This window comes from Manis pentadactyla, chromosome 3, assembly GCF_030020395.1.
Source record: "Manis pentadactyla isolate mManPen7 chromosome 3, mManPen7.hap1, whole genome shotgun sequence".
Lineage (NCBI taxonomy): Eukaryota > Metazoa > Chordata > Mammalia > Pholidota > Manidae > Manis > Manis pentadactyla.
The window spans coordinates 29,313,123-29,338,059 of NC_080021.1; the positions used below are offsets into that span (position 1 = coordinate 29,313,123).

General features: G+C 35.8%; 1 protein-coding gene across 5 annotated transcripts in view; it reads left to right on the forward strand.

Moving 5' to 3' along the window:
* The window catches only part of CSMD3 (CUB and Sushi multiple domains 3), a 1,218,504-nt gene that overhangs the window by 1,057,132 nt on the left and 136,435 nt on the right, over window positions 1–24,937 (forward strand). For all 5 annotated transcript variants that reach the window (XM_057497816.1, XM_036876426.2, XM_057497817.1 and 2 more), the window contains 2 exons: window positions 1,505–1,601; window positions 3,853–3,957. In XM_057497816.1, the coding sequence (XP_057353799.1) occupies window positions 1,505–1,601; window positions 3,853–3,957 (202 nt within the window). The remainder of the gene's footprint in view (window positions 1–1,504; window positions 1,602–3,852; window positions 3,958–24,937) is intronic.

Genomic DNA, 24,937 nt, shown 5'->3' on the forward strand with positions numbered 1-24,937 from the left:
TTCTGACTCTAACGTCTCTTGTATTTATCCACTAAGCTCTGCTGTTTCCAACTTTTCTCTACTTTTTCTAACTATGCTTGCATATTTCCTCTTATGTAAATGCTCTCCACTGTGGCTAAATTGAATTACTGATGGTTCACTAAATCCACCTCATTGCTTGCCTTCTCAACATTCTTCCTGACTCGTTTTTTTTCAGTGGAAAAATTCAATACATTTAGCTTATCCCAAATGTCAATTCCTGCATGAATCATTTTTTTTTAGCTGAGTATGATCTTTTCTTTCCTTGAATTGAAGGAAAATTCAGATATGAAGGGAGATTGATGATTATTTAAGGAGGTGGTGGTTGTAATAAAACCATACAGCTTTAATTCTGGTCCTCTTCCTGTCCTGGAACACTGCCATTGGGACTAATGCCTTTCTCACAGTCAGAGTATCTGTTGCCATGTGGCACTCACCCCTGGAAAAGAGGCATGGGCATTCACTTGAATAGAATAATGATGGATTGTTTTGTGGATAAGAAATTTTTAGTGAATGTCGCTGTTATAATATTTGGAGAATGAATGGGTGTAGTGCTTTACATTAAAACAGACGTTAGCTGAATAAATTGATTTAATAAAGTTGTTCCTTTCCCGCCTCCAAAACTATAAAATATGTAATAAACAAAGAGAAAAATAGCATCCACAGTTGTGAAGGTCCTGTGTGTTCTTGGAAAAGCTCAAGCTGTGCCAAGTGAAGTACAACAAAGTAACACATGCCTCTTTCTTTAAATAAAATATAAAAGATATGAGAGAATTATAATCCAGCATATCCCTTATCAACTTTAGGTACTATCACAGTGATTTAATTATTACAACTCCAATCATAAAAATAATATTTAAAAGATGTAACCAAATCAGTTACAAAGTATCACTTTCTGTCATCCTTATTGAAACCTGTTAAAAATGTGCATAGGGTATAGTAATACTGCTTTGTTTTGTATTTTTAAGTAAAAGAAAGACAGGAAATAGCAAAATTATGCAGAAAGGAAAAATAAAATGTATCCAGGATAAACCTAGTTCAGAAAACTATATAATATAAGGTCCCATATACTTGTGGGCCACTAATCTGGCTATTTCCTACTAGCTAAAGCAAATGATAAAACTCAATCAATGACAAGAATCTAACACTCCAGAACATAAAATGTAATCAATTGTTTGGAACATACATCAGATGCCTGGCACTGAGGCATTAAATTCATAGCACTTGTAATAACTCTCTGAGATGGTGGCAGACATTCTCTTTGTTATACTCTAGTGAGCACTTGTAAGTGCCCCTTATGCCTCTGTTATAAAAGTCAGCTCATGTTGGCCAGGGTCATAATGGCAACGCTCAGTTCTGTTAAAATCCTGTGAAGGACCACAGTGATCTGGTTCAACCTTTGCATTCTTTTTTTAGTGGGCTAAGTAGACTAGAGTATATTGATATTTTTTAGGAATATGTATCCTTACCAGTACTTATTTCACAGGTGCAAGTTGTCAGCTTTGCTACAGAACATAATTGGGATTCTCTGGATTTTTATGATGGGGGAGACAACAATGCTCCAAGACTTGGAAGTTATTCAGGTAAATAAAAGAACTAGCTTAATTGAAATCAGATATAATTAAGCATATAAAAATCTCTCCTTTTTAAAAGATCTCCCCAGAACTCTTAGTGGTGGTTTTAATTTGCTTTTTATAAACTATATACAAGAAACTAAATTACAAGGTTAGAATTTTGAAAGGCTTTACAGGTAATGAAATTGAAATTGCTCTTTAAAACCTTACTATGTTCTTACTGTATCTGTGTAATTATTTACTGATGCTTTTATATTAATGGTAATTTTTTCAGCTGAGCTGTGGTTCAGGAAGAGTATGTGTGCCCCTTTCCCTTAAGAAAACAAGGATAAACAATAATAGTTAAAAATTAGACAATGCTTGTCCAATCAATAGAATGGTATACAGCCATTAAAATAATTATAGAGACCATGTAACAACACAGTAAATACTGCAAGGCACTGTTGAGTAAGAATAAAGAGAATGCAAAATTATTTCTATGAAATGAATAAAATTATATAAAATTAATATACATACACATACAAAGACCAGGAGGTTTTTAAATTTGTTAAGGCTTTTAAAGGTAATTTATGCAATAATCTAACAGCTTCTTTCAGCATACAAAAGATGAAATCAAGTTTTACTTTAATTTTAACTATAGTCTTTAAATATACTTTCTAAAATTATGAACATATATGATTAACTTACACATTTCAGATATACTGAAACCAGTTTAATGATTTTAAGTTTTTAATAGATTTTTAAATGAAGTATGGTAACTAGTTTTCAGCATCATAATTGAGTAAAGGAAAGAAGAAATATCTAGAGTGGGAGTAATTTGGTTTAGTCATAAAAAATATTTTAGATATAGTTTTAGAAAGAAATCTTTCTTGGGAAAAAACTCATAAAAATTTGAATATATGTTTGTTTATAATAGATTAGTTGTAATAGTCTCTTAATAAATACAACAGTGAAGATGAGAAAAGGGATGAATAACAGCTGTTATTGCGGAGTGCTAGCTCTGTGTAAGGCTTTCATACATTTCCTCATCTGGTCTTTCCTAGCAGTCTTGGAAGGTCACTGAAGTGTACAGTGATTAAGTTGCCTGAGGTTGTACAGTAATGTTAGAATGAGACTGGGACCCAGCTGGTGTGACTTCAGAATCAGAACTCTTAATCACTGAGATCCCCTAAAAGACTAAAAGCAAGTTGAGTGACCTTGAATTTCTGTTTACCTATTTCCAGGGATACAGATAGGACACTATGGACAGAGAGCAAGTTTAGAAAGCAAAACAAAAACAAAAACAGAATCAAGGATGTGTTCTATAACGAAGTCATCCTGATTTCTCTTATAGAAGGATCACTCAGTGGTTAAGGTTCACAGAGTTGTATAAAGTGTCAAGTGCCTCGTTCCTTATAAAATAAGTTTGCAATATATAGCTCGTAGGCTTATTGAACTTTATCTTAAAACATAGAATTGACAGTTATTTTTAAGCTTGTCATTTGAAACTGCTTCAGTTGTAGTCATAAGGATTTTGAACTAGTACTCAGTGTCAAATAGTCAAGAAGTAATTGGTTCAAGCAGATATTTTCTACTTTGACTCAATAATTGAATAAAGTTGATTTCCTCTAGAAATTTAGAAGAACATCATTATAATGCATTTGCCAAGAGACAAAGCTAATACTAGTTCATAATGGGATTTTTGGAACACTAACTACCAGCTTTGCTGTCAGAGTATAAAAAATACCAAGGTACCTGATTTGGTATAGAACATACATACATACATATATATATATATATATACATATATATATATAAAATATTTAAAAATTTTAATATAATAAAGGGCAATAAATAAATATCTCCTCTGAACCCATACAAAATCTTAAGTTACTGTACCATAAAAATTACATGCACACTTTAAAATTCAGTTTATTGTTAGCTCATGCATCGAATATCGAAATCCACATGGAATTCAAAATATTTATTTTAGTTGATCTATAAAATTTACTGCTTTGACTTTGGTCAGTTCTTGTTGCTCCTGCCTTTTTTAAGGGAGCCATCTAAAGTGATCTCAAAAGTTTATCTCCTTGGAGATAGTCAAGGAAAATAAAACTAAAAAGAAATCTGTGAGAAATATTTTTACTTAAAAATTCTTGAAAAGCACTTGACTAATACATAATTTCAGCAACAGTCTACTGGCTGACTAGTAGTTAATTTACTTACTTTGCTGTAATATTTATTATGTGATCATTGACTACCTTTTCAATTATCATTTCAGGAACAACAATACCCCATCTTTTGAATAGTACATCTAATAATCTCTATCTAAATTTTCAATCAGACATCAGTGTTTCTGCTGCCGGATTTCACCTGGAATACACAGGTAAATCTAGTATCATGAACTCTTTGTTCAGGAAAGATACTAATATTTTATATTAATTTTAAATATTTTCTGAATATAGAAATTAAATGGACTTTGTCTAAAAAGAACATTATTTTATTTTTTTAAGATTTAAGAATTTCATCAGAATTCTCATTTTTTTCCTTTTTTTATCCTGAGAACACTTGTCATGGGATCTACTCTCTTAAACTGTTTAAGTGCATAATACAGTAATAGTGTTAATTATAGACACAATGTGGAACAGCATATCTCTAAAAGTTATTTATCTTGTAATAACTGAAACTTTATGGCAACTTCCCATTTCCCCAACCTCTAGTCCTATTTCTATGAGTTTGGTTTTGACTATTGTAGATACTTCATACATGTGGTGTCATGTAGTATTTGCCTTCTGTGTGCGGCTTACTTCACTTAGTATAATGTCCACCAGGTGCATCCATGTTCTCGCCATTTGGCAGGATTTCCTTCTTTCTGTAATTACTGAATAATATTACATTGTATGTGTATACCATCTTTTCTACATTCATTCATTGATGGACATTTAGGTTGTTTCCATTATTTGGCTGTTGTAAATAATGCTGCAGTCAACATAAGAGTGAAAATATCTCTTTGAGTCTTGATTTTAATTCTTTGGAAATGCACTCAGAAGTGAGATTGCTAGATCATATGGCAGGTCTTAATCTTTTTGAGAAAACTTAATACTGTTTTCCAAAGCAGTAACACCATTTTATAGTCCCACTAACATTGTAAAAGATTTCCAATTTCTCCACATCCTCACCAAATTTACATTTTTTAGAAAAATGAAAGCATTTTATACTTTTAAAAGGAGTAAAAATCATACCAATAACTTCCATTTCAAGTATGTATGCACCAAATAACATAACATTAACATTCTCAAAGCAAATCATTGAGAAGTAAACAAAAATTCAATATGAAATTTACCAAAATTGACACCAATAAAAACAGAAATTCTAAATAGAGTAATTATTATAGGAGTAATGTAGAAAATAGTTATTTAACCTCCTTTCTCAAATGTACACACCCAAATATCAGGTCCAAATGCCTTCACACAGAAATATTACCAAGCTTTTAAAGACCTGGTAATGCCAGTGCTATTTAAATTATTCCATCTGCTTTTTCTGTACCGTTATGTTCCCATGCTAGTCTCAGTAGAAAACTATAAACTCTTTTGTGACTATGATGCAAAATTTTAATTTTTCCAGCTCATTGAAATTTAATTGATATGTAACATTGTGTAAGTTTAAGGTATACATTGTGTGCTTTGATACACGTATCTATTGCAAAATGATTATCACAGTAGGGATAGTTAATGCCACCATAACTTAAATTACCTTTTTGTGTGTATGTGTGTGGTTAAGAACATTTAAGATCTAGTCTTTTAGCAACTCTCAAGTGTATGATACAATACTGTTAACTATAGTCACCATGCTATATGTTGGATCCTGTGAACGTAACTCATTTTATAACTGGAAGTTTATACTCTTTCACCAATATCTCTCTATATCTACCACCTCCAGTTCCTGGCAAACCCTTTTCTACTCATTGTTTCTAAGAGTTCACCTTCTTAGAGTCCACATATAAATAGGTTATGTAGTATTTGTTTCTCTGACTTATTTCTCTTAGCATAATGCCCTCAAGGTCAATCCATGTTGTTGTGAATTGCAGAATTTCCTTCTTTTTCATGGATGAATTATAGGCCATTATATGTACATATATACCACATCTTTATCCATCCATCCATTGGTGGACACTTAGGTTGCTGTCATATCTTTTGTGAATAGTGCTACAATGAACATGGGTATGCAGATACCTCTTTGAGATGCTGATTTCATTTCCTCTGTATAGATACCCAGAAGTGAGATTGCTGAATCATATGATACTTCTATTTTTAATTTTTGAGGGACTTCGATACTGTTATCCACAGTGGCTCTCCCAATTTACATTCCTGCCAACAATGCACAAGAGTTTCTATTCACCACATCCTCACCAACACTTCTTACCTTCTGTCTTTTTAATGATAGTCATTCTATCAGGTGAGGTGACATCTCATCATGCTTTTGATTTGCATTTCCCTGATAATCAGTGATGTTAATCATCTTTTCACATACCTTTTGTCATTTGTATGTCTCCTTTGGAAAGGTGTCTATTCAAATACTCTGCTGATTTTTTGTTTTTTAGAAATAAAGTATTTTTTTAAATCTAAGTGTCATTGATATTCAACCTTATATTGGTATCAAATACACAGCACAGTGGTTCCACAGTTACCATATTATCAAATCCTCACTGCCACTAGTGTGGTTACTGTTGGCAACATAGGAAGAGGTGACGGAATCACGGGCTGTGTTCTCCACACTTCACCTGATTTGTTTTGTTGTTGCTTTTATTTTCCTTAATTTTTTTTTGTTTTGTTTTGCTATCAAGTTTTAGAGTTCCTTATATATTTTGGATATTAACCCCTTATTAAATAGAAGGTTTGCAAATATTTTCTCTCATTCATTAGGTTGCCTTTTTCATTTTATAGATTTTATATTGCTTTGCAGAAGGTTTTTTATTTGATGTAATCTCACTTTTGTTTTCTTTGTTGTTTGTATTTTTGGTGCCATGACTAAAAATTAATGTCAAGACCAATGTTAAGGAGCTTTTATCCTATTTTTTTTCCTAGGACTTTTATAACAGCAGGTCTTATGTTTAAGTCTTTAATCTATATCCAATTGATTTTTGTGAATGGTGTAAGAAAGGGGGTCCAATTTAATTCTCCTGCATATGATTATCCAGTTTCCCAACACCATTTATTGAGGAGACTATTACCTTTCTCACCAAATGTTAGTTTACTGTATATGTGAGAGTTTATTCCTGGTCTCTCAATTCTGTTTCATTGGTCAATGTGTCATTTTTATGCCAGTACCACACTATTTTGATTTCTGTAGCTTTATAATATAGTTTTAAGGCAGAAAGAATAATGCCTCCTTCTTTGTTCTTTCCCAGTATACTTTGGTAATTTGGCATCTTTTGTGCTTCCATACAAATTTTAGAATTATGTGTTCTATTTCTGTGAAAAGTGCCATTAATATTTTGACAGGGATTGCATTAACTCTGTAGATTGCTTTGGATACTATGGACATTTTAACAATATTAACGCTTATAGTCCATAAATATGGAATATATTATATTTGTGTCTTCCACAGTTTCTTTCATCAAAATCTTATGGTTTTCAGACTACAGATCTTTTAACTCCATGGTAATAAATTTATTCCTAAGTATTTTATTTATTTTTTTTATACTATTGTAAATGATACTATTTTTTTCTTTTCTCAGATATAATGTTAGTGTATAGTAACACAAATAATTTCTGTATGTTGATTTTGTAGCCTGCAACCTTATTGAATATGTTTTCTTATTTTGTTTGTGGGAGTCTTTAGTATATTTAGTATATATTTTATATATTTGGGGGAGTCTTTTAGTGTATTTAAGTTTTTATCATCTGTCAACAAAGGCAATTTTAATTTTACTCTCTGGTTTGGATGTCTTTCATTTTTCTTTTTTCCCTGCCTAATTTCTCTGGCTCTGACTTCCAATACTATGTAGAATAGGAATCATAAGAGTGAGTTTTCTTAAACTTATTCATAATCTTAAAGGAAAGATTTCAACATTTCACCATTAAGTATGATATTAGCTGTGGGATTTTCACATATGGCCTTTATTATATTGAGGTTGATTCATTCCATACTTATCGTGTTGAGTTTTTAACCTGAGAGGATGTATATTGTCAAGTACTTTTTCTGCATCTTTTGAGATTACTATATAGTTTTTTTTTCTTTTTATGCACAAGAAGAAACAATAATGCTTTATGTGAATACTTTTTATATCACTCCTGAATAATGTGATTCAATATTCATTGGAAACTGAAAATAACTATATATTGACATTTATACCAGGTCCATATGTATAAATCAAGAGCCATTTATCCAAACATGATGCATTCAACTTGCCATCAAGATCACGTTGTTGTTTTTTTTTAATTTATTTATTTTTATTTTTTTGAAGAACATTATGTGTACTAGGCTCTCCCCTACCCCAAGTCCCCCCAACAAACCCCATTACAGTCACTGTCCATCAGCTTAGCAAGAGGCTGTAGAATCACTACTTGTCTTCTCTGTTGCAAAGCTCTCCCCTTTCCCACACCCCAACATTATAACTGCTAATCATAATACCCCCTTTTCTTCTTCCCTGCCCTTATCCCTCCCTACCCTCCCATTCTCCCCAGTCTCTTTCCCTTTGGTAACTGTTAGTCCATTCTTGGGTTCTGTGATTCTGCTGCTGTTTGTTTCTTCAGTTTTTCTTTTGTTCTTCTACTCCACAGATGAGTGAAATCATTTGGTACTTGTCTTTCTCCGCCTGGCTTATTTCACTGAGCATAATACCCTCTAGCTCCATCCATGTTGTTGCAAATGGTAGGATTTGTTTTCTTCTTATGGCTGAATAATATCCCATTGTGTATATGCACCACATCTTTTTTATCCATTCATCTACTGATGGACACTTAGGTTGCTTCCATTTCTTGGCTATTGAAAATAGTGCAGCAATAAACATAGGGGTGCACCTGTCTTTTTCAAACTGGAGTGCTGCATCCTTAGGGTAAATTCCTAGAAGTGCAATTCCTGAGTCAAATGGTAAGTCTATTTTGAGCTTTTTGAGGAACCTCCACTTTGCTTTCCACAATGGTTGAACTAACTTACATTCCTACCAGCAGTGTAGGAGGGTTCCCCTTTCTCTGCAACCTCGCCAACATTTGTTGTTGTTTGTCTTTTCGACGGTGGCCATCCTTACTGGTGTGAGGTGATATCTCATTGTGGTTTTAATTTGCATTTCTCTGATAACTAGTGATGTGGAGCATCTTTTCATGTGTCTGCTGGCCATCTGAATTTCTTCTTTGAGGAACTGTCTGTTCAGCTCTTCTGCCCATTTTTTAACTGGATTATTGGCTTTTTGTTTGTTGAGGTGCATGAGCTCTTTATATATTTTGGATGTCAAGCCTTTATCGGATCTGTTATTTATGAATATATTCTCCCATACTGTAGGGTACCTTTTTGTTCTATTGATGGTGTCTTTTGCTGTACAGAAGCTTTTCAGCTTAATATAGTCCCACTTACTCATTTTTGCTGTTGTTTTCCTTGCCCGGGGAGATATGTTCAAGAAGAGGTCACTCATGTTTATGTCTAAGAGGTTTTTGCCTATGTTTTCTTCCAAGAGTTTAATGGTTTCATGGCTTACATTCAGGTCTTTGATCCATTTTGAGTTTACTTTTGTATATGGGGTTAGACGATGGTCCAGTTTCATTCTCCTACATGTAGCTGTCCAGTTTTGCCAGCACCATCTGTTGAAGAGACTGTCATTTCGCCATTGTATGTCCATGGCTCCTTTATCAAATATTAATTGACCATATATGTCTGAGTTAATGTCTGGATTGTCTAGTCTGTTCCATTGGTCTGTGGCTCTGTTCTTGTGCCAGTACCAAATTGTCTTGATTACTATGGCTTTATAATAGAGCTTGAAGTTGGGGAGTGAGATCCCCCCTACTTTATTCTTCTTTCTCAGGATTGCTTTGGCTATTCGGGGTCTTTGGTGTTTCCATATGAATTTTTGAATTATTTGTTCCAGTTCATTGAAGAATGTTGCTGGTAGTTTCATAGGGATTGCATCAAATCTGTATATTGCTTTGGGCAGGATGGCCATTTTGACGATATTAATTCTTCCTAGCCATGAGCATGGGATGCGTTTCCATCTGTTAGTGTCCCCTTTAATTTCTTTTAAGAGTGACTTGTAGTTTTCAGAATATAAGTCTTTCACTTCTTTGGTTAGGTTTATTCCTAGGTATTTTATTTTTTTTGATGCAATTGTGAATGGAGTTGTTTTCCTGATTTCTCTTTCTGTTGGTTCATTGTTGGTATATAGGAAAGCCACAGATTTCTGTGTGTTGATTTTGTATCCTGCAACTTTGCTGTATTCCGATATCAGTTCTAGTAGTTCTGGGGTGGAGTCTTTAGGGTTTTTTATGTACAGTATCATGTCATCTGCAAATAGTGACAGTTTGACTTCTTCTTTGCCAATCTGGATTCCTTGTATTTCTTTGTTTTGTCTAATTGCCATGGCTAGGACCTCCAGTACTATGTTAAATAACAGTGGGGAGAGTGGGCATCCCTGTCTAGTTCCCGATCTCAGAGGAAATGCTTTCAGCTTCTCGCTATTCAATATAATGTTGGCTGTGGGTTTTTCATAGATGGCCTTTATTATGTTGAGGTACTTGCCCTCTATTCCCATTTTGCTGAGAGTTTTTATCATGAATGGATGTTGAACTTTGTCAAATGCTTTTTCAGCATCTATGGAGATGATCATGTGGTTTTTGTCTTTCTTTTTGTTGATGTGGTGGATGATATTGATGGACTTTCGAATGTTGTGCCATCCTTGCATCCCTGGGATGAATCCCACTTGGTTGTGGTGTATGATCCTTTCGATATATTTTTGAATTCGGTTTGCTAATATTTTATTGAGTATTTTTGCATCTACGTTCATCAGGGATATTGGTCTGTAATTTTCTTTTTCGGTGGGGTATTTGCCTGGTTTTGGTATTAGGTTGTTGTGGGCTTCATAGAATGAGTTTGGGAGTATTCCCTCCTCTTCTATTTTTTGGAAAACTTTAAGAAGAATGGGTATTAGATCTTCTCTGTATGTCTGATAAAATTCCGAGGTAAATCCATCTGGCCCAGGGTTTTTTTTCTTGGGTAGTTTTTTGATTACCGCTTCAATTTCTTTGCTGGTAATTGGTTTGTTTAGATTTTGTGTTTCTTCCTTGGTCAGTCTTGGAAGGTTGCATTTTTCTCAGAAGTTATCCATTTCTTCTAGGTTTTCCAGCTTCTTACCATATAGGTTTTCATAGTAGTCTCTAATAATTCTTTGTACTTCTGCGGGGTCCGTCTTGATGTTTCCTTTCTCATTTCTGATTCTGTTGATGTGTGTTGATTCTCTTTTTCTCTTAATAAGTCTGGCTAGAGGCTTATCTATTTTGTTTATTTTCCTCAAAGAACCAGCTCTTGGTTTCATTGATTTTTTCTATTGTTTTATTCTTCTCAGTTTTGTTTATTTCTTCTCTGATCTTTATTATGTCCCTACTTCTGCTGACTTTAGGCCTCATTTGTTCTTCTTTTTCCAATTTTGATAACTGTGACGTTAGACTATTCATTTGGGTTTGTTCTTCCTTCTTCAAATATGCCTGGAATGCTATATACTTTCCTCTTAAGACTGCTTTCGCTGTGTCCCACTGAAGTTAGGGCTTTATGTTGTCATTGTCATTTATTTCCATATATTGCTGGATCTCCATTTTATTTTGGTAATTGATCCATTGACTACTTAGAAGTGTGTTGTTAAGCCTCCATGTGTTTGTGAGCCTTTTTGCTTTCTTGGTACAATTTATTTCTAGTATTATACCTTTGTGGTCTGAAAAGTTGGTTGGTAGGATTTCAATCTTTTGGAATTTACTGAGGCTCTTTTTGTGACCTTGTACGTGGTCTATTCTGGAGAATGTTCCATGTGCACTTGAGAAGAATGTGTATCCTGTTGCTTTTGGGTGTAGGGTTCTATAGATGTCTATTAGGTCCATCTGTTCTAGTGTGTTGTTCAGTGCCTCTGAGTCCTTACTTATTTTCTTTCTGGTGGATCTGTCCTTTGGAGTGAATGGTGTGTTGAAGTCACCTAAAATGAATGCATTGCAGTCTATTTCCTCCTTTAGTTCTGTTAGTATTTGTTTCACATATGCTGGTGCTCCTGTTTTGGGTGCATATATATTTAGAATGGTTATATCCTGTTGTTGGACTGAGCCCTTTATCATTATGTAATGTCCTTCTTTATCTCTTGTTACTTTCTTTGTTTTGAAGTCTATTTTGTCTGACACTAGTACTCCAACACCTGCTCTTTTCTCCCTATTGTTTGCATGAAATATCTTTTTCCATCCCTTGACTTTTAGTCTGTGCATGTCTTTGGGTTTGAGGTGAGTCTCTTGTAAGCAGCATATGGATGGGTCTTATTTTTTTATCCATTCAGTGACTCTATGTCTTTTGATTGGTGCATTCATTCCATTTACATTTAGGGTGATTATCGATAGGTATGTACTTATTGTCATTTCAGGCTTTAGATTTGTGGTTACCAAAGGTTCCAGGTTACTTTCCTTACTATCTAAGAGTCTGACTTAACTCACTTAGTATGCTGTTACAAACACAGTCTAAAGGTTCTTTTCTATTTTTCCTCCTTCTTCTTCCTCCTTCATTCTTTATATATTAGGTATCAGATTCTGTACTTTTTCTCTATCCCTTGATTGGCTTTGGGGATAGTCAATTTAATTTTGCATTTGCCTTGCAATCTGCTGCTCCACCCTCCCTACCATGATTTTATTACCTCTGGTGAGAGCTATCCACCCCTAGGAACACTTCCATCTATAGCAGTTCCTCCAAAATAGACTGCAGAGATGGTTTGTGGGAGGTAAACTCTCTCAGCTTTTGCTTATCTGGAAATTGTTTAGTCCGTCCTTCAAATTTAAATGATAATCTCGCTGGATAAAGTAATACTGGTTCCAGGCCCTTCTGCTTCATGCCATTAAATACATCATGCCACTCCCTTCTGGCCTGTAAGGTTTCTGCTGAGAAGTCTGATGTTAGTCTGATGGGCTTTCCTTTGTATGTGATCTTATTTCTGCCTCTGGCTGCTTTTAACTGTCTGTCCTTTTCCTTGGTCTTTGCCATTTTAATTACTATGTTTCTTGGTGTTGTCTTCCTTGGGTCCCTTGTGCAAGGGAATCTGTGGATCTCCATGGCCTGAGAGACTATGTCCTTCCCCAGATTGGGGAAGTTTTCAGCAACTACCTCCTCAAAGACACTTTCTATCCCTTTTTCTCTCTCTTCTTCTTCTGCTATTCCTATAATGCGAATATTGTTCCGTTTGGATTGGTCACACAGTTCTCTCAATATTCTTTCATTTTTAGAGATCCTTTTTTCTCTCTATGCCTCAGCTTCTTTGTATTCCTCTTCTCTAGTTTCTATTTCATTTATTGTCTCCTCCACTGTATCCAAGCTGCTTTTAATACCCTCCATTGTGCTCTTCAATGATTGGATCTCTGACCTGAATTCATTCCTGAGTTCTTGGATATCTTTCCGTACCTCCATTAGGATGTTGATTATTTTTATTTTGAACTCCATTTCAGGAAGAGTCATGAGGTCCATATCATTTAAATCTTTCTCAGGAGTTGTATTAACAATTTTACTTTGGACAAGGTTCCTTTGGCATTTCATGTTTGTATATGGTGCCCTCTAGTGTCCAGAAGCTCTATACTGGAGCTGCTGAGTCCCTGAAGCAATGTCGGGGGTCGCAGGGAGCGGTACTGGTGCCTGGGGGGAGGAAAGAGCTGTTCCCCGCCTCCCGGCTCCTGTGCCTGTCTCCACTGCCTGAGCCAGTGGGCCAGTCACACAGGTATGTTTTTGTCCCAGAGCAGCCAGATATGGATCCCTGCTTTCCACAAGCAGCCAGAATCCCAGTCTCCCCAGGAACTCTGCCTGTATTAACTTTCCAACCCAGTAGTCCTGCGAGTCTCATGAAAGCACCATGAAATGCAGGTTTGTGCTCCCAGCGCAGATCTCCAGAGCTAGGTATTCAGCAGTCCCAAGCCTTCCACTCCCTCCCTGCTCTGTTTCTCTTCCTCCTGCCAGTGAGCTGGGGTGTGGGAGGGTCTCAGGTCCCGCAGAGCCACAGCTCTGGTACGTTACCCCGTTCGGTGAGGTCTGCTCTTTTCTCTAGGTGTGTGCAATCTGATGCCATCCTCTTTCCTGTTACTCTCTCAGGATTAGTTGCACCAATTAAATTTTCTAATTGTATCCAGTTTTAGGAGGAATCCTCTGTCTCTCCTCTCATGCCACCATCTTTTTGAGATCCTACTATATAGTTTTTATCTTTCATTCTCTTAATATGATGTATCACACATTAGTTTGCATTAGTTGAACCATCTTTTCATTCCAAGCAAAGATCCTACTTAATGATGATATATGACCCTTTTAATGTGCTGTTGAGTTCAATTTGGTAGTATTTTGTTAAGGATTTCTACATCCAATCATTCATGGATATTGTCTGTAGTTTGTTCTTTTTTGTTTGTTTGTTTTTTCTGGTAGTATACTTACCTGGCTTTTGAATTGGGGTAGTATTGGTGTCATAAAACGACATTGGGAGTGTTCTCTCTATTTCCATTTCTTGGAAGTTTAACAAGGATTGACATTAATTGTTCTTTAAATGTTTGGTCAAGTTTACTCATGAAGCCATCCAGTTCTTTGCCTTTCTTTGCTGGGAGGTTTTTGATTAGTATGTGCTTTGATTTGATTGCCATCTGCTTGTTACTGGTCTGTTCAGATTTTCCATTTCTTCATGATTCGCTTGGTATGTTGTCTGTTTCTAGGAATTCATCCATTCCTTCTAGGTTATCCAATTTGTTGATATATAATTGTTCATAGCAACCTCTTTGAAGCTTTTATTTCTGTGGTATCTGTGTAATGTCTCCTCATTCAGTTCTAAAGTTTCTTATCTGAGTCTTCTCTTTTTATTTTCTTTTAGTTAATTTTTCTAAAAATTTGTCCATTTTACATCTTTTCAAAAACCACCTCTTAGTTTCTTTAATTTTCTCTTGTTCTTCTCTTCTCTATTTCACTTACTTTAGCTCTAATCTTTGTTACCTCCTTCATGCTGCCAACTTTGACTTACTTTATTCTTTTTCTAATACCTTGAGGTGTAAAGTTAGGTTTTTTATTTGAAATTTTTTTTTTCCTCAATGTAGGCCTTTATTTAAAAAACTTCCCTCTCAGAACTGCTTCTGATGCATCCCGTAAATTTTGGTATTTTGTGTTCCTATTTTTTTTGTTTTTTTCAATATTTTGTTTTTAATTTACTTCTGAATTTCTTTTTCAAATAATTGGTTGCTCAGGAATGTACAGTTTAATTTCTACATACTTATGAATTTTCAAGTTTACTTCCTATTACTGATTTCTAGTTTCATGCCATTGTGGTTGGAAAAGATATTTGATATTATTTCAATTTTCTTAACTCTACTAGGACTTCTTTTGTGACTTAATGTACAATCTACCCTGGAGAATATTCTGTGTGCTCTTGAGAGCATGTATTCTGCTGCTTGAGAGTTTTCTGTATATGTCTGTTAGGTCTATTTAGTCTAAAATATAGCTCAAGTCCACTGTCTTCTTAATGCTTTTCTCTCTGGGTGATCTATATATTATTGAAAATGGATTATTGAGGTTAGCTACTATTACATACTGTGGCTACAGAATTGATAATATTTGCTTAATATATTTGGATGCTCTGATGTTGGTCATATATATATTTATGATTGTTATATCCCCTTGAATAACTGACCCTTTTATAATTACATAATGGCCTTCATTATATTGTGGTCAGTTTTTGAGTTAAAGTCTATTTTTTCAGATACTGCTCTCTTTTAGTTTCCACTTGCATATTTTGTCATCCTTTCACTTTGAGCATTTTGTGTCCTTAAAGTTAGACTCTTTTAGGTAGCATATAGCTGGGTCCTGGTATCTCTGTGTGTGTATGTGTGTGTGTGTGTGTGTGTGTGTGTGTGTGTGTGTTTAAATCCATTTAGCTACTCTATACCTTTAATTCATTTACATTTAGAATAATTACTGATAGGTAAAGACTTACAAATGCCATCTTGTCAATTGTTATCTTACCGTTTTGTGCCTTCCATGTTCATGTCTTCCTCTGTCTTCCTTTGTGAATAGATGATTTTCTGTAGTGGTATGATTTGATTGCCTTCTCTGTTTGTGAATGTACTGTAGGTTTTTGCTTTGTGGTTTCCATGAGACTTACATAGATCATCTTTTATAGATATAATAGTTTTACACTAACTACTTCAATTACATTAAAAAATCTTTTGCCTTTTACTCCCCACTTTTTATATTTTATTTTTTTATTTTGGTATCATTCACATACAATTTCTTAAAAAACATTATGGTTACTAGACTTCCCCTATTATCAAGTCCCCACCACATACCCCAATACAGTCACTGTCCACCAGTGTAGTAAGATGCTACAGAATCATTACTTGTCTTCTCTGTGTATATTGCCTTTCCCAAGTCCCTCCCCCACCACATTATGTGTGCTAATCATAATGCCCCTTTTTCCCCCTTATCCCTCCCTTCCCACCCATCCTTCCCAGTCCCTTTCCCTTTGGTAACTGTTAGTCCATTCTTGGGTTCTGTGAGTCTGCTGCTGTTTTATTCCTTCAGTTTTTTTCTTTGTTTTTATACTCCACAGATGAGTGAAATCATTTGATACCTGTCTTTCTCTGCCTGGCTTGTTTCACTGAGCATAAAAATATTTTTAAAACTTTTGTCTAACTTTTTATTATAGAGTTAAGTGCTTAATATCCCACCACATTTTACCATTGGAGTATTCTGAATTTGAATGTATACTTATCTTTACCAATGTGTTGTATATTTTCATATGTTTTCATGTTACTAATTAGCCTCCTTCATTTCAACTTGAGGGACTCCATTCAGCACTTCTTGCAAGGCAGGTCTAGTGGTGAAAAATGCCATCAGCTTTTGTTTTTCTGGGAACATCTTTATCTGTCCTTCTTCTGAAGTCCTCTAAAGGACAACTTTTCTGTATAGAGTATTCTTGCCTGATAGTTTTATTCTTTCAGCACTATGAATATAGCATCATCTTTGTCCTTCTTTGTAAGGTTTTTCCTGACAAAGTCCCCTATTGCCTTATACAGAGGCCCTTGTAAGTTACAGACTTCTTTTCTTTCACTGCTTTTAAGATTTTCTCTTTCCTTTGATTTTAAACAGTTTTATTATAATTCATCTTTGAGATCTCTTTAAGCTGAGTTTGTTTGGGAAGCTATGACTTTCATGAATGTAGATGTACAAGTTTCTCCCCAGATTTGAGAAGTTCTCAGCCACTACTTGTTAAATAAACTCAGTACCTCCTTCACTCCCTCTTTTCCTTCTGGGACTCTAATAATTTACAGACTGAAAAGATCTCTTTGTTAAACTTTTTGTTTTGATCATGTGTTGTTTTCCTAATTACATTGAATTATTTTTCTGTATTTTCTTGCAGCACACGGGGCTTCCTTAAAATAGCTATTTTGAGTTATTTTTAAGGTAAATTTCAGATCTCCATGTCTTTGGGATAAGGTACTCAAACATTATTGTGTTCTTTTGTGACATCATGTTTCCTGAATTTTTCATATTCATTTAACTCTTTTATTGCTATCTTCACTTTTAAAATTGCATTCATTTACTCCAGTCTTTACTGTCTGAATTCAGGAGAGAAATATCTTCCCTCAGCACTGCTAGGTATTTTGAGACTTTCTCGGCCATTCTATGAATAAGCATGCTCCATATTTATTGCTCTCTCTTGTGACAGAATTCTAAAGCTTGTATGCTTTCTCTTGATCCTGTAGAGCCAGGCCTTGTGCTAATAGCCTCTTTTGCATTCGCAAGGGCAGTACTAAATGATCAAGTGTGTGGTCTCTTCCATGTCCACAGATTTAGCTGGCTTTCTTCATTCATTTACTGGCTGTCTACAAAAGTTGTTCTTGGTGTTGTTGGGAGCAGTCACAGATGTCAGCCATGGAGTGGGGGATATATAGATAAGGTGCTAAGCACTGTAAGTGTACGTGGCCTAGTCAGGGCATAGGAAAGCTATCTTCATTGGCTCATGTTGGGCCTTCTGTTGAGGTTCCTGACATGGTTGTAGGATCCACATCCCCTTGATGTGTTCCTTTCCAACCCTTGGCTTCTCTTTTACCAGCAACCATCCCAAAACATACACCACTTAGTTGTGCAGGTCATGACACAAAACTCAATAAGGTTACAGAAAAATGTGCCACTTTCCTTGTGACAGTGTTCTAACAGCTGGGGAAATCAGGCAGTCACACAATGTCATTATCCACAACAGGAGAAATCATGGGTCAGTAAGGGATCTCTTGGCACTGAGCTCTGCTGCATTGGGGAAGGGTTGATGCAGAGAGGGTGATTCCTCTTACCCTCTGCAGTGTGTCCAATTTCAATTTTTTGCTCCAGTGGTGTTTGTAACTTCTGTGCTAGACTTCTGGACTTCCACAAAGAGTCTCTTATCCATTGGTGATTGGGTAACTCAGTATTCTCCACAGACTCGCAGAATATGGCTGAGAGAGACTGGAGCCTATTCAAGGGTCACTTCAGGCTTCACAGCCAGGACTAAGGTCCATATGCCTATTACCTGACACACAGGTAGGCAATACTCCTCCCAGGTCCCTTAGCATATGGCACTGGTGACAGAACCAAAGGCAAATGGGGCTGTTGCCAAGTTCTGAGGGCTATGGAATTGTTTCTGAGTCAGCCATCTGGGTAAGGCCTGTTTCTCGAAATGACTTTCCTCACTCTTGGACTGCACTGAGGTTTCACTGTCTCCTACCTGTACCACACATCTCCCACAAAGACACTTTTGTCCATGGATAGCTATCAAATTGTTGTTGCTGAAGGAAGGATATGAACAATGGACGTCTTATTCAGTCATCCTGCTACCATCACTCCTGTGTGTGGGTTTTTCTTTTTTTTTTACAATAGCCATGCTAATTGTCATGATGTGATATCTTATTGTGATTCTGATTTCCATTTCTCCGATAACTAGAGATATTGAGAATCTTTTCATACCCCTGTTGGCCATTTGTATGTCATCTTTGGAGAAATGTCTGTTCAAGTCCTTTGCCTATTCTTTAATTGGGTTATTTATTTTTTCATTATGGAATTGTAAGGATTCGTTATATATTTTAGGTATTAACCCTGTAGTAGATACATAGATTGCAGGTATTTTCTTCCATCATTTAGGTTGGCTTTTCACTCTGTTGATTGTTTCCTGTACTGTTCAGACACTTTTTAGTTTAACATTGCCCCACTTGCCTATTTTTGCTTTTGTTACATGTGCTTTGGTGACACATCCAAGAAATCATTGCCAAAACCAATGTCATTACACTTTCCCCTATGTTTTCTTCTATAAATTTTATATCTTCAGATATTACATTCAAGTCCTTATTACATTTTCAGTTAATTTTTGTGTATTATGTAGGACAAAAGTCTAATTTCATTATTTTGTTCATGGGCATTCAGTTTTCCCAACATCATATGTTGAAGAGAATATTCTCTCCCCATTGTGTGTTTTGGTACCCTTGATAAAGATAAATTGACCATGTATGTGTAAATTATTTCTGCATTCTCTACTCCTTCCATTCATTTGTATGTCCATATCTATGCTAGTACCATATTGTTTTAATTATTGCAGCTTGGTGATACATTTTGATATCAGGAAGCACAATGATTCCAGCTTTGATATTCTTTCTCATGATTGGTTTGGCTACTTTAGGTCTTTTGTGGTTCCATATTAAATTTAGGTCTGTTTATCTAATATAGTATAAATTGTAATTCAGATTTTTATAGTGATTGTATTGAAATCTGTAGATCACTTTGGGTATATGGACATTTTAACAATATTAAGTTTTGTAATCCATGAACAAAAATGTCTTTCCACTAATTTATGTCTTTTTCAATATCTTCCATCAACATTTTATAATTTTCAGCATACATATCTTCACTTCCTTGGTTAAATTTATTACTAAGTATTTTATTTATTTTTGATGCTCTTGTAAATGGGATTGTTCCATTAATTTCTTTTTCAGATACTTCAGTGTTAGTGTATAGAATTATAATTAATTTCTGTAGGTTGATTTTATATCCACCAGCTTTATAGCATTTATTAGTTCTTATAGTGTTCCTATGGAGTTAGGGTTTTCTATACATAAGATCATATCTGCAAACAGAGATACATGTTTACTTTCTGATTTGGATGTCTTTTATTTATTTTCCTTACCTAACTTTTCTGTTAACATTGCAGTACTACATTTAATAGAAGTGGTGAGAGTAGGTACCCTTGTCTTGCTCTTCATCTTAGGTGGGTTTTTCATGTACAGCCTGTATTACCTTGAGGCATATTCCTTTTTTTTTTTTTTTATAGTTATTTTTTATTGAAGGGTAGTTGACGCACAGTATTACATTACATTAGTTTCAAGTGTACAACACAGTGATAAAACATTCATATACATAATTCTAGGTTCCAGCTATCACCCTACCAAGCTGTTACAATATCTTGACTATATTCCTTATACTATACATTACATCCCAGTTACTTATTTATTTAACCATTGGAAGTCTGTCCTTTTTTTTTTGTGAGGGCATCTCTCATATTTATTGATCAAATGGTTGTTAACAACAATAAAATTCTGTATAGGGGAGTCAATGCTCAATGCACAATCATTAATCCACCCCAAGCCTAATTTTTGTCAGTCTCCAATCTTCTGAGGCATAACAAACAAGTTCTTACATGGAGAATGAATTCTTACATAATGAATAAGTTACATAGTGAACAGTACAAGGGCGGTCATCACAGAAACTTTCGGTTTTGCTCATGCATTATGAACTATAAACAGTCAGTTCAAATATGAATACTCATTTGGTTTTTATACTTGATTTATATGTGGATACCACATTTCTCTCTTTATTATTATTATTTTTAATAAAATACTGAAGTGGTAGGTAGATACAAGATAAAGGTAGAAAACATAGTTTAGTGTTGTAAGAGAGCAAATGTAGATGATCAGGTGTGTGCCTCTAGACTATGTGTTAATCCAAGCTAGACAAGGGCAATAAAACATCCACATATGCAGAAGATTTCTCTCAGAATGGGGGGGTGAGGTTCTAAGCCTCAACTCTGTTGATCCCCAATTTCTCACCTGATGACCCCCCTGCGACTGTGCCTGTCTTAGGTTGTTCCTCCCTTGAGGAATCTTACCCGTCTCTGGCTAACCAGTCATCTTCCGGGGCCATACAGGGAAATGTAAAGTTGGTAAGTGAGAGAGAAGCCTTATTGTTTGAAATGGTTAGCTTTTTATTTCTTTGCATATTTATGCCCTGTAGCTTCTATGCCCAGCATTTGTCTTGAGGTATCTTTACCACTTGGAAGAATTATGATACTCGGTAAATTTGATATGAGGCACGAGTTCTATTTAAGGGTTGTAATTAGGAAGGAAGAAGAAAAGCTATAGAAGTAGCAGGCGGAAGAAAGCATGGGAAGATTGATTATTTCTTTGACATATCTTCTTGTACAGTAACTTCAGCATGTATAGGTTTTAAGCTACTACTTAAATTGTGCACACACATTAACATAAAAGGAGTATAGTTACATAACCAAAGCATACCTGTAATTACCAGCCATCTCCAGTGAAACCAAGAAAACCAGTTAGGCACCTTAGGCATTTGTGAAAACTTATCTATGATATGGTGGATATTGTCCAACTGAACTTGAACAGTCTGAGAGAAATCAGACAAATTAAAACAACCCATTCCTGGGGAATGTTCACATCCCTTATGTTCTTTTAACAGTAAATAGTCTGTAGTTGTAAGATTTTGAAGTGCTACAATTTGCACTTCTAACTCTTGGTTGCGTTCCAACAGTATAGATCCAGTCAAATTTGTTGTTCTACTGTATGCACAGGCCAGCTTAGATATCTCCTTCTTCATTCCCATGACAAGTCCAGGAACTGGTGGGATGAGTGCATCTACAGCTGTAGCAGTGCGTGGATCTTTGTTGGGGTTTTTTGATGATCATCTTCTAGCATGAGTCTTCCAGAGAGTGCTGATGTTGGAAGTTCTCTTTCATATCATATCTTAGTTCATTTTCGGGGTAGCCCAACTAGGCTTTGATTTTCTGTATAAATGTAAACAGACCCTTTGCCTACACTTTTATATGCCCTTTATACCCTTGTGTAGAACTCATTGGAGGTTACCACACAGGAAAAGCCCTTTTTTTTGTTTTGTTTTGTTTTTGGTATCACTAATCTACACTTACATGACGAATATTATGTTTACTAGGCTCTCCCCTGTACCACATCTCCCCTATAAACCCCTTTACAGTCACTGTCCATCAGCATAGCAAAATGTTGTAGAATCACTACTTGCCTTCTCTGTGTTGTACAGCCCTCCCTTTTCTCCTACCCCCCCATGCATGTTAATCTTAATACCCCCTACTTCTCCCACCCAATTATCCCTCCCTACCCACCCATCCTCCCCAGTCCCTTTCCCTTTGGTACCTGTTAGTCCATTCTTGAGTTCTGTGATTCTGCTGCTGTTTTGTTCTTTCAGTTTTTCTTTTGTTCTTATATTCCACAGATAAGTGAAATCATTTGGTATTTCTCTTTCTCTGCTTGGCTTGTTTCACTGAGCATAATAACCTCCAGCTCCATCCATGTTGCTGCAAATGATTGGATTTGCCATTTCCTTATGGCTGAGTAGTATTCCATTGTGTATATGTACCACATCTTCTTTATCCATTCATCTATCGATGGACATTTAGGTTGCTTCCAATTCTTGGCTATTGTAAATAGTGCTGCGATAAACATAGGGGTGCACTGATCTTTCTCATACTTGATTGCTGCATTCTTAGGGTAAATTCCTAGGAGTGCAATTCCTGGGTCAAATGGTAAGTCTGTTTTGAGCATTTTGATGTACCTCCATACTGCTTTCCACAATGGTTGAACTAACTTACATTCCCACCAGCAGTGTAGGAGGGTTCCCCTTTCTCCACAGCCTCGCCAACATTTGTTGTTGTTTGTCTTTTGGATGGCAGCCATCCTTACTGGTGTGAGGTGGTACCTCATTATAGTTTTAATTTGCATTTCCTGATAATTAGCAATGTGGAGCATCTTTTCATGTGTCTGTTGGCCATCTGTATTTCTTTTTTGGAGAACTGTCTGTTCAGTTCCTCTGCCCATTTCTTAATTGGGTTATTTGTTTTTTGTTTGTTGAGGCGTGTGAGCTCTTTATATATTCTGGAAGTCAAGCCTTTATCTGATGTGTCATTTTCAAATATATTCTCCCATACTGTAGGGATCCTTCTTGTTCTATTGATGGTGTCTTTTGCTGTACAGAAGCTTTTCAGCTTAATATAGTCCCACTTACTCATTTTTGCTGTTGTTTTCCTTGCCCGGGGAGATATGTTCAAGAAGAGGTCACTCATGTTTATGTCTAAGAGGTTTTTGCCTATGTTTTCTTCCAAGAGTTTAATGGTTTCATGGCTTACATTCAGGTCTTTGATCCATTTTGAGTTTACTTTTGTATATGGGGTTAGACAATGGTCCAGTTTCATTCTCCTACATGTAGCTGTCCAGTTTTGCCAGCACCACCTGTTGAAGAGACTGTCATTTCGCCATTGTATGTCCATGGCTCCTTTATCAAATATTAATTGACCATATATGTCTGGGTTAATGTCTGGATTCTCTAGTCTGTTCCTTTGGTCTGTGGCTCTGCTCTTGTGCCAGTACCAAATTGTCTTGATTACTATGGCTTTATAGTAGAGCTTGAAGTTGGGGAGTGAGATCCCCCCTACTTTATTCTTCTTTCTCAGGATTGCTTTGGCTATTCGGGGTCTTTGGTGTTTCCATATGAATTTTTGAATTATTTGTTCCAGTTCATTGAAGAATGTTGCTAGTAGTTTCATAGGGATTGCATCAAATCTGTATATTGCTTTGGGCAGGATGGCCATTTTGACGATATTAATTCTTCCTAGCCATGAGCATGGGATGAGTTTCCATCTGTTAGTGTCCCCTTTAATTTCTCTTAAGAGTGACTTGTAGTTTTCAGAGTATAAGTCTTTAACTTCTTTGGTTAGGTTTATTCCTAGGTATTTTATCTTTTTTGATGCAATTGTGAATGGAGTTGTTTTCCTGATTTCTCTTTCTGTTGTTTCATTGTTAGTATATAGGAAAGCCACAGATTTCTGTGTGTTGATTTTGTACCCTGCAACTTTGCTGTATTCCGATATCAGTTCTAGTAGTTTTGGGGTGGAGTCTTTAGGGTTTTTTATGTACAGTATCATGTCATCTGCAAATAGTGACAGTTTAACTTCTTCTTTACCAATGTGGATTCCTTGTATTTCTTTGTTTTGTCTGATTGCTGTGGCTAGGACCTCCAGTACTACGTTAAATAACAGTGGAGAGAGTGGGCATCCCTGTCTAGTTCCTGATCTCAGAGGAAATGCTTTCAGCTTCTCGCTGTTCAATATAATGTTGGCTGTGGGTTTATCATAGATAGCCTTTATTATGTTGAGGTACTCGCCCTCTATTCCCATTTTGCTGAGAGTTTTTATCATGAATGGATGTTGAACTTTGTCAAATGCTTTCTCAGCATCTATGGAGATGATCATGTGGTTTTTGTCTTTCTTTTTGTTGATGTGGTGGATGATGTTGATGGACTTTCGAATGTTGTACCATCCTTGCATCCCTGGGATGAATCCCACTTGGTCATGGTGTATGATCCTTTTGATGTATTTTTGAATTCGGTTTGCTAATATTTTGTTGAGTATTTTTGCATCTACGTACATCAGGGATATTGGGCTGTAGTTTTCTTTTTTTGTGGGGTCTTTGCCTGGTTTTGGTATTAGGGTGATGTTAGCTTCATAGAATGAGTTTGGGAGTATCCCCTCCGCCTCTATTTTTTGGAAAACTTTAAGGAGAATGGGTCTTATGTCTTCCCTGTATGTCTGATAAAATTCCGAGGTAAATCCATCTGGCCCGGGGGTTTTGTTCTTTGGTAGTTTTTTGATTACCGCTTCAATTTCGTTGCTGGTGATTGGTCTGTTTAGATTTTCTGTTTCTTCCTGGGTCAATCTTGGAAGGTTGTATTTTTCTAGGAAGTTGTCCATTTCTCCTAGGTTTCCCAGCTTGTTAGCATATAGGTTTTCATAGTATTCTCTAATAATTCTTTGTATTTCTGTGGGGTCCGTCGTGATTTTT